Genomic DNA, 11190 nt, shown 5'->3' on the forward strand with positions numbered 1-11190 from the left:
AGTTTCATCACCTGTTGCTGGGCAGACTTCAGACTTTGTCAACAAGATCTTGGAGAACACAGGACGCGGCGATCCCACTGGGGGACTGGTTGGCCTGCGAGTCCCCACCTCCAAGATCTAGACAAACCACCGTCCACTGAGAGGAGTGGACTAAACATTACCACCGTGCTGTCCCATTGTAACTATGCTCCCCTCTGCATGCCCCTCCAACCCCGAGCACATACACATTGTTAGTCACACAAACACACATACCACTCCCCGTGTGTATGTATGTGTGCTTGTTCATAGCCATGCACCTGCATGGCATACACCCTAGCTTTCTGTCTCTGCACACTGCGTGCAGAGTCAGTGCGTCACTGTCTCCCAACCCATCGTGAGCATCTGTTGGGAAATGCGCCTTTAAAAGCAAGTGATGGTTAGGTGTATAGCTAATAGCACGTCCTAAATCCACTGGTGATTATTAGATGTGTTTAACATAGCATTGTGTTGGGTTGGTTCTATCGGAGGTTCTGCTTCCAGGGCTGAGACAGAGACAGTCACATGAGTGCAACCACTGGAATACTTTCACACGATTTGTTTGAGGTTGTTAATGGCAGAGGACGGACTGTTACACGTCGGACACCATCAAAGGTTGAAAAAAGTTCCAGTTCCATCATTTCCTAAACGAGCTTTACCTCACATGGCAACACAAATTAACTCCAGGATGTTAAATTGACCCACTGAATAAAGCACTTTGATGAAAATGGCTTCGGTTGCCAAGACACCTGCGGAGAAAAAAAAGCAGTGTGCTCCGAGGCGTTTTCGGGGTGGCAGGAAATATTTTGTATTGAAGGCCTAAATATGTTCATGCCATCCCCTGTTTGCCAATCAGCACTGCTGCAAATGAATGCTCCAAACAGAACAAAAAAAGGCAGCAGAAGCTGACAGCTAAAATTTTTACAGATTAATCGATGAAACATCCTGCTGGGGTGAAGTATGCGGCAGGCAGGAGGAAGCTTAATGTCTCATTTTGACAACGTTAACTTAAATAACAGGAGGTGGTTGACCATGTGGAGAGGAAGCGCATGTAGTTTGGTGCTTTTTGGCCTTGTGCTGGTTATAACTGGACTGGGTTGAAACAGGCATTTTTGCCAGTATGGGAGCGGACTGTGAGGAAGATTATGGTGGCGATGAAGAAGACATGAACAGTGATCCATCTCCTCTAGGAATCTGTACATAGAAGTGTCTCCCAGTGAAAAAAAAGGCACCGGCTCCCCTTTTTGTACAGTAGAGATGACCAGGCTAACAGTTTGGTGTGTTCATACTAGTGTTTGATCAGAGTTATATTCATTGTGCCTTGTTTATGTGTGTGTGTGTTTCTGTAAGTCTGAGTGAGTGTGTGAGCGGGACTGAACGAGAAGAGGTGATTGGTCAGAGCTCCCCGAGGTCCAGCCAAGGAAAGGACTACTTTACACTGAGGGAGATTGTTAGTGAGTGCGAGGGAGGGAGACAACAGTGGGGTTTGTTGTGTATTTCAGTCGTTTAAAGATATTCTGAATGTACATAAAACAAATGGAAGCTCTCGTTGCGTGATGCCACAGAGTCTGTGTATATAGGAGGGCTCTGCAATAGATTACTTATGGTTTTTGGTACTCTTGTCTTTGGGGATCAGGGGAGGGTTACCTGATATTTTCGTTTAGAGTTACAAAAAAATATTTGCACACTATATTTTGATTGTTTTTTGTACCAAAGACACATGCAACGAAACGGCGACCAGCCAGTTAAAGTAAGGTTTTGCACAGCTTACCTGACGCCGTATTGAATGTAAGAAATGTGGGAGGGTCAGGGAACTTCATAGAACTGTGAAATTAGCTTGGGTCCAATTCTGTACAGAAAAGGAACATTCATTCATTTTTTTTTTTTTAATCTAAAATTTTATCCCATCTGTGGGCTTCTCCAGTAAATTTGTTGCTTAGGAAGCACTTCATTCCTGAACTGATTCCTCTCTCCACATGCTAATTGTGTTAATTGCTCTATTCTAGGACAAGAACCAAGAGCACTAGTAGATAAGCTATGTTACATTTTTGCTTGTTTGTCAAAATGTCACCAACAGTAACCAAAATGTTATGTTCCTGTGTCACTTGTTTGATTTCTGTATGTAGACGGAGTCTAGTTCATCAACAAAATATTAACTGAATTGTGTTTTAAAGTACTGTATATAGAAACATTAATGATATATCTATCAATGGTGAAATGCCACTTTTCATGACAATTGATTCATTTTTAAGCATGACACATTTCTAAAGCCTATCCTTGCATCAAGAAAATTAGAGGAAAAACAGAAAAACCAAAAAAAAAAAAAAAAGTTCTTGTTATATTTTTGTATTTTAGCCGCCTGCTAGGTTTCCTGTCGGTTTGAAAGTATTTGTTGGTCAGATTCTCAGAGGGAGATGTGGAGGAAAAAAAGATGAAAAGGTCTTAAAAATGCAGCCAGTTAATCTGATAGTTTGATCTATAAAGCGACACTTGACCCCTCCGGTCTCCTATGCTGGGTGAGTGAAATATGGGGAATCAGGACTGGATTTATTTAAAACATAATGCAGCAAAGCCATGGTCTAGTTTAAAGTCTAGTCTATAAAGAGAATGAGGACAGGCTGTCTTTAGTGCAGACAGGGACGCGAGAAACTCAGAGGACAACAGTGGAGACGGGAGGATGAACGAGGAACCAGCCACAGTGTCGTCATAGACGCTGTTAGAAAGCCAAAGCCATTTGATTTTTGTCCCAGACTGATGTGGATTCAGCACTGTGCATTCAGGTTTTCACACGTGTTTCCCTTGTTAGCCAGTGGAGCTGGTTGAATTTTGCACTTCCAGGGATCAGCATTGCTGCCTAAGAGGTTGAACTGCTGAATTTTATCTGCCTGGTCTTGCCTTCAGTCCTCAGCATATGTTTGTTCACCAAAAACACACGCGGAGTTACAAAGTTCAGGCCACAAATTGGCAGCGCATCCAAACCTTTAACAATGCATGATGCCTGTATGCTTCCCTCCCTGCTGCCTACTCAGAGGAAACAATGCCATTCCCAGGCAATTTCAAAATTCAACCAGAGGCCACTCGGTTAGCAGGTAAATATAACGAGAAGTAGTGTTTGGCGAGGCTGAATTCAGGTTAGTTTGATGTGAAGAAAGTACTCCTTCACAGAACGATGTCTGATGACGATGATGCAGAGCTGTGGTCTTTCTGTATCGCGTGATTGAATAACAGCTAGTGCTACATATATATATTTTTACTGTTTTCCGTTTTGTCTAAAAAGGGAGAAATGGTGCTTTTTCTGAAACTAGAGCGATGAGTATCCATGATTCTTATTTGACTTCGTAGTCTAGTTGTAGCCTAATGACTTGCTCTCCCCTTACCGTCCATAGCTATTTTCTTAGTAGTGATTAATTTTTTGTAAATAGACTAAGTTAATATGTATCTTCTAAATGTTAGATATATGTATAGAATACTATATCTTATATGTTTGAAAACAAAAGCACTTTGTCCAAAAAAGGAAAAAAAAAACAAAAAACAAAAAGAAAAGCATTTTTTTCTTCCATTTGCTGCTAAAAGGCCTGGTGTGAATGCTGCAAGTGTACTTGACGACCACTTGCTAGGATAGGTCTATTACCTGACTTGGCTAGGTCTATAAACTAGCAAGAAAAAGGCGTACAGGTGTATGACCTGACGAGGGTTAGATCTAAACTTTGTTGGAGCCGTGTAATGATATGAGGTATTGTATAAGAGCATATCATTGCCAGGCTTTGCGAAGCCCAGTGTCTTGATAGGATAGGTCTATTTCCTGGTCAGGGATTGTGTGGATTAGTGTGTTTGTGGTCTTAAAAAAAAAAAAGAGGGTTTTGATTCCAGGGCCCCTACATTGATCCTGATGCTGACCCCCTTGGCGTCATGATTCATTTGCCTTCAGTAGAGGTTTCCTATGGAAAAACTGATTCTGCTTTGGCTTCCTCTTCAGGGTGATGTACAGTGTAGACACATTTCTCCAGAGAGCTATATTGTTATCATTTGTAAACTGATTTCTACTTGTGACTTAATGAGGAGGGGTGTAGCCTGGGGCGGCCGGGAAGAGCTTGTTTGAAAGACATTCCCGGCCGCCTTGGGGGAAGTTACTATATCACTGTACTGTATGGCAAGCCAATTATAAATGAAGACTCAATCCGGACACTTATTGCCTTCTTAAATAACTTCACATACACACAAACAAAAACAATAACAGTGGCGAACAAAGTCAGTTGCCTGAGGTTTATGACATTGTTCCGCCAATATACGGTCAACAACAGCAACAACAACAAAACCATTCAGCCTGATTGGCTCAAAACAACCTTGACTGAAGTAGCAGACGGTGAAATATATCTGAAAAATGGCTTCAAAAATTTGAACTACTTGTGCTCACTTGTGTCCTCTGGGGACAATATTTGATGGCATTTTTTCAGCTATAATTTTGCCCAGGTCTGGTAGGGGGTCAACAGTGGTTAAAGGGCCGCTGGTTGACGGCCGGCTGACAAGAGGAGCGTGCGTGTTTTGTTGTCGATCACAAGGCTGGTTCAAGAGAGAGTCCTCACAGGTTTTTACATTTAACATGATAGGCGCAAGCTGTGCAACTTTACATTCAAACCAGGAGACTCTGTGGCATTTTAATAGTCAAGGAAATGAGTGAAAATCCACGCCAGTAAAACTATTCCTTATTCTTTTTATTTCTGATGATTCTGATAAATCCTATTCAGTCAACTATTAAGCTAATAGAGTGTGTAAGTTTGTGCTACTCTTGTCCAATAAAAGCTACGTGGATCCATAAAGCTCTTCTTCAGCAAATCAGGGTAATATCGTTCTTCTATCTGACATATGTGATGACATATAAAATCAAAAGAAAATATATTTATGTATTCCAATTATTGTCGCCATTCTTTACTCTGTACAAAATATTGTGCGTGTGCGTGTGTGTGTATTATGAATTATCAATGTCAATCAATATGGTGCAATGATCTCTACACAAACTGAAAAAAAAAGGCCAACAGACTTGTCACAAGAATTCACACAAGTTCTCTGCTTTCTCCAAATCGGTATTCAAAACAAAACAAAAACACAACCTGCAACATTTTCCTCTCACTAAGGATTTGACTCTGATTTCTGGCCGTGATCCAACCTGAGGGGAGGGGGGTTTGTCATGTGGTGCTGATTACTTTTGTTTATCCCAAGAAATAATCCAAGAATGAAACTGCTGGTATCTGTGTTTAGATTCACCAACAAGTAACAGTGTCCATCTGATTATTGTCCAATAAGTGTCATCAGACCAGACTCCCCCGCCCTCTGCCCCCTCCCACGATCAGTTTCATTAATGCTAACTGTTGATTAATGGCATGATTTCCCTGTTGGACCAATCAGAAGAAGATTCACTTCAGATTCACTGATTCTTGCTCTAAACAACAACAGACTGGTGATTTCTATATTATTGTATGATCATTACTGTAAAGCGTACTGTTATTTCTTTTTGTAAAAGCCAGACTCCTGGATTTGACACCACTGCACAAAAGTTATGGAGGATCTTTACTCTGTATGAGAGTAAAAAATATTCACCATAACTGCAGAGTAAATACACATATTCTGGTTATTTAAAAGGAGTGTGGAATTTCCTCATGAAAATAATTTGTGATAAAATAATTTGATCCAAGTGCAAGATGGTGGTATATATTGTATATTAAAGAACAATCTCTAGAGGAAATATTTCTATTTCTATTTCTAATTTTTAAATGATTTCCAAGACGTTTCTTTGAAAGACCTACGTCATTTGGTACTAGGGAAAATAGGGAGTGTGTTAAAGTCAGTTAATTCCAGTTATTTTAGCCAGAGCAAAGCAGGTCATTTGTTAAATTCAAAATTTATCAAGAATTAAGTTTAATTAACAAATAAATAACAGATGAATATTCCCTTGGGTTTAAAGCTGCACCAACCAAAATTTCTGTATAAAATATGGATGAAATACTACATGTAATGTGCCCTACAGAGCATTTTAGCACCTTTCAGCCAGTTGTTTTGGTTTTAAGGCAGCAGCTTGTGTTGTGGTTCACTCTCGCTGCTCTCATCAGGATTGTCTCTAGTTGCAGCAGGCAGCTTATTTTCAGTGAAAAAGCTCTGATTAACCGTCTGTACACTATCTGCCCAGCACCAAACCGCAGACAGACACAGTTAGAAACTAGCTGGTGAACACAGTGGAGCATGTAGCAGCTAAAGAACCAGATAGTTTCTTCAGGTGCTGGTGGAGACCAAAAACAGAGCTAGAAGAGAGTGAATATTGGACAGAAACACTACTTCAAATGAATTTGTGGAGATGTCATGATAAATACCTCTATTTTCCCTTTAACTAGTACCAAAGAACGTAAAGTACTTCTTAGGAAATTCTCCATCCGTAAAATGAGTGTCAGTGCAAATATTCTCAATAAATTTGGTTTATTAAAAGAAAAGAACAAAACTACAAATTACCTCGCCTCCTGCTGGCTTTGATGTCAGATCCCAGAGTCTGGCTTTCAGCTGTTTTCCTGTCTTGTTCGAACCCATGTGGGCTGCCCTCATTGCTTGTAAAAACACCTCGTCTTCAAGAGGCTGTACGCTTACTACCCTCTGTGTAAATTAGATACATAACAGAAATGTACTCTGCGAGAAAAGATGCACTTGGGAATAATGTCTCTGCATGCCGATTCCCCACATAGAACTGAGAGAATCAAGTGATGTCTGGAGTTCCTTGCAGATGAGGAAATAATTTGGCCAATCATCAGAAAGCCTATATTTACCATCACAAGGTCATTGCATGACTTTTTGGGCTCACTGTACTCTCAGTCGAATGATTTCATATTTGCTGCTATTGAATGAGCACAAAGAGACTTTGGTTTAGGGTGTCCATGACACAGTTACAGTATATTATTACCATGACACACCCCTGTTTTTTCCCCCCCTACACCTTTTTTTGTCCTACAACAGTCAAAAGACCAACAGCGTCACTCACCTTGCACTTGGTTTTTACATATACAAGAAATGATATTTTGAAAATGATGCCTGCTGAACCAGGTGCCTTAATCAAATATATGAGAACACAAATTTGCACCTTCTGACAGTCTGGAGGGGGTTTCCCTACAGAAACAAGGGGCTGGGTTTCCCAAAACCTAAACTTGAAGTACAACAATGAAATGAAAACCTCATTTTAACCCCAAATCAACAGAGTTTGTATAAAAATCAGCCTTTAACAGCGGATACGAGCTGTTGGGATAGAAAAGTTCACACTGTGTAGTGGTTCCCCTTTAAAGTGTTACTGAAGAAGAGCATAAATGACGACTTGTGAACTAAATTGATGTTGTTTTGGGAAACCTGGTTCTGTTTTTAACTTTTTCTCTGCCCACTACGCCACGTTATTGTGTTTTCTGTATTGGCTGCTGCTGCTATCACCGCTGGTGTGTCCATGTAGAGAAGAGCAAACCTCCACTGTGTCTGAGGCAGAGGGAGACTCGGGGCCTGCTTTTTACCTAGTCAATTACAATGCATTCTTCTTCTTCTTCTTCTTTGGTTTCGACATGGAGCACTGTGTTGCTGCCTCCTGAGACCTTTTCAAGAAAGAAAAAAAAATACAAACACACACACACACACAACAGACAGAACTTTCCGTTTCTTAACTTTGCTATTATGAAGTGCCAGACCCTCCTTGAAGTCAGTGTTGGCACTGAGTCGCAGGTTGCGAATGAAGCGACAAACTGAGCATGGAGGTAAACTGTGGTGCTAATCTGTCAGTGGCTGGGTGCTAACATGGCTGTGTAAAAAAGCTGTATTAGCCATATTATTCCTTCTGTTGATGACTCTGGTCAGTCTCGTGTTTCTGACTGCTGCACTGCTGTATGCTGACATAGCGAGGTATAACTCTGCTGCTGCTGCTTTGCTGATGAATGTAGACTAGTCTTCTTGTCGTCAGGATTCAGAAAGATCATGAATGTTGTATCTTTATATGGCCGCTGTCCTGCTCGTATGTTTAAACCTTTTTTTAATTAATATTATGGTTTGATATTTATGCTCTGACTCTGTCAAATGTTGCACGATTTTTTTTTCCTAAATTATATTTTATTGCCTTTTTTCCCTGATCCCAGTGTTCATGCCATTTGTTTGATATTTATTTGTTGAGTCCTGTAAATTAACATGTGAGGAGACAATTTGTTTAAACTAGACTTTATAGCTTTTCCACTGAAGTGGGCTGTGCCACGAGTCAGAGACTTCACGAGATTCACAGGCATGAAGCACAATCACAGTGAAACATAACTGTCCATGTCTGCATATACAACTTTTGATAACAACGCTTGTATTTTTACATTTAAATGTTATTACATTTACTCATGGTACATCTGTTATATCATGTTATCATGTACCATAAATAAGATTTTTGTACAATCCTGCCATTGCTCCCTGTAGGTGCAAATGGTTACAAAGACAATCATTAATTAATGTTTAATTAGACAGTAAAAATCCATCAACAAATAAATCAGATTGTAAAACAATGGATTGACATTTTGACCATAAAAAGATTATTAAGAGATATTAGAAATTAAATTAAGAAATTACTCCAATAAATCACTTTAGAGCTGCAATGTTTAGTGTGCTAAATGTTATCAGCAACTATTTTGATAATCAAATAATCATTTTAGTCATGTTCAAGTAAAAATGCCATTTGCTGATTGCAAATTTGAGAATTTCTTTCCCGTTCATAACAGTAAACTGAATATTTTTGAAAAATTAACTAAAAAAATAGACATTTTTCACTATTTTCAGATGTTCTATAAACAAAACAAGTAAATAAGTAAATATCAGCAGAATAACCAATAATGAAATAATTGTTAAATGTAGTCCTAAATCAGTTCAAAAATGGATTTATAAATTACTTTGACAAATGTGTTGCACACTCTCTTGCTAACAGTTCCTCTCTTGTGTCTGTACAGTAAATTTGAGGCTACTGCCAATAGCCAGTTAGCATAGCTTAGCATAAAGACTGGAAATAAGGGGAAACAGTTAGCCTGTTTCTGATCAAATATAGCAACATGCAGCACTTTGAAAGCTCAGTAGTTCATAGGTTATGTGTCATTTGTTTAATCTGTACAAAAATAAAAGTGTAGAATGAAAGGTGTTAAGTGCCCGACTATTTCACAGCGCAGTGACTTCACATTGAAACCGAGTTTTAAAAATCAGATGGGTTAGATTAGACTAAATCTAAGATTAACAGACTTAGAGCAAATTTGTCCCAAACAAAACTTAACTGTAAGTCATATACGAAAATACGACACATTCTGGCTTCAGTTATTTTAGCCTGTTCTTGCCTTCCTGTCCTTCAGTATCCTGTTACTTTATCCTCTCTGCATCATGTTCTGCCCTGATGCCAGTTAAAGGAAACAGGATGCTCTCAGATCTGCAGTTTCACTGTGACTGTGAGTCATTGTTGTCTGTGAAGCCCATGAAGCATTCTGTCATTGGAGGTTTGACGCCGTCACAAGGGGCGGTAGAACCCTAGAATCAGGCTCATGGAGTCAGCAAACAGAACCTCACCTTGACATAATTCTTCTTCTGCCGTGACTCTGGACTGAGCTTTCTCCGGCTGGGAGTCTCAGCTCGCGTGCTCTCTCTTAACTTTGGTGGGAAAAAAAATTGATCATTTGATCATGTTTTCTGGGGAAAAAAAACTTCACCACTGCGCCAGAGATGTTTGGACCCTTCTGGGTGCTTTTGTTTTTTTGTTGTTGTTGTTTTTGGGTTTTTTGGGTTTTTTTTTTTTTTTACAGAAGGGCTTTGGTTTGCAGTTGTCTTGTCAGGGAGCTCCTGAGATTAGCCAGGGGTCACTAAAGGCTGGTGGGCAGAGACCCCTCACCCCCCCACCCCCCCTTACAATGAATGATGGGGAGGGGTTTCGTTTCCTCTTCTGCAGACTGATCTTATTAAAGCAAATGACAACAACCCACCCTTGGTGATAAAAAAAACAAAACCCCTTTCTCTTATATTTACACACGTCAAACGCATCATCCAACACTGCAATGATTTACATCTCCTTCCAGACTTTGCCAAAATGCATGGAGCAAGAGACATTTAGCAAAAATATAATGTTTATCCTAAAACATCTGTTCTGTTTCTTTTCTTTTTTTTCCACTTTTGATAATGACAGACCGTAAGAAGATTTTATAGGATATCCATACAAGTCCAAACATGTAGAGGATGTGGGAGGTATCGGTCATTCTGAGCTCCACAAGCTACATGCCATTGTTATGATGCTTCTGGTCTTGTATGGTAACTTATTTGACTAGATCAACAGCATGGGATCTTTCTGTAGTTAGTCCTGTGTGTGTTCTTCTCACCAGTCTCAGTAGGAAGGCTGTACTTCATTGCTAAGTGCTCTATAATAGATTTCTTGGTGATTATAATTTCACAAAGAAGCAAAACCTGCAGAAACCTGCTGAAACTAACTTGATCCTCTCTTTAGCAATGACGTCTATATTTGTAGTTCACATATATGCCTGTTCGAAAACAATATCTTGACAGTTGTTATATTTATGTTGTGTAATAAATGTTGTGCTGGGTTTATATTTTTGTTTTAACTAACTTTTTCTTTTTGTTTTACATTGTATTTTTTTTCTCAGAGGCACAATGGGTGGCTTTATGCACAGGCATGACGATGTAACAAAAAGTGTTTTTGTTTGGTTTGTACTGTAACGACTCATTCTGTTTCAGAGCTTCTGACAGTTTTTGTCTCTGGCTGCTCGACATCCTGCGGACACCTGCCCTGAATCTCTGTTGTGTTATTGTGCCTCTCTCTCTCATTTTTTTTTCTTTTTTGGTTTTTCTTTTTTGGTTTTTCTTTTTTTGTTTAAATCATTCTTTCTCTGTTGTATCAGCCAGGAGTTGGTACCACAGCTTTGCTTGTAACCACAATAGTCTGATTATGTTTATTGATTTTAATATCAAAATAATAAAACCATTAGCACCCCACCCTGACGCCTCTCTGTTTAATTAGTGTGTACATGGTTTTCACATTACTGAAACAAAGATTCAAGTTGACTCACTGATCTGTAACAATATGATTTTTGAAATTTTCATAGTGTAAAAAGTCAAAATTTCACCCACCTACCTACCTATACGTAAAAA

General features: G+C 39.4%; 1 protein-coding gene across 6 annotated transcripts in view; it reads left to right on the top strand.

The window, feature by feature from the left end:
* crebrf (creb3 regulatory factor) overlaps positions 1–11034 on the top strand; it is a 32779-nt gene extending 21745 nt beyond the window's left edge. For all 6 annotated transcript variants that reach the window (XM_018691766.2, XM_018691770.2, XM_018691768.2 and 3 more), the window contains one exon: positions 3–11034. In XM_018691766.2, coding sequence (XP_018547282.1) covers positions 3–121 — 119 coding nt within the window. In that variant the 3' untranslated portion in view covers positions 122–11034. The remainder of the gene's footprint in view (positions 1–2) is intronic.
* The last annotated feature ends 156 nt before the right edge of the window (positions 11035–11190 follow it).

This window comes from Lates calcarifer, linkage group LG20 (genome assembly GCF_001640805.2).
Source record: "Lates calcarifer isolate ASB-BC8 linkage group LG20, TLL_Latcal_v3, whole genome shotgun sequence".
Classification (NCBI taxonomy): domain Eukaryota; kingdom Metazoa; phylum Chordata; class Actinopteri; family Centropomidae; genus Lates; species Lates calcarifer.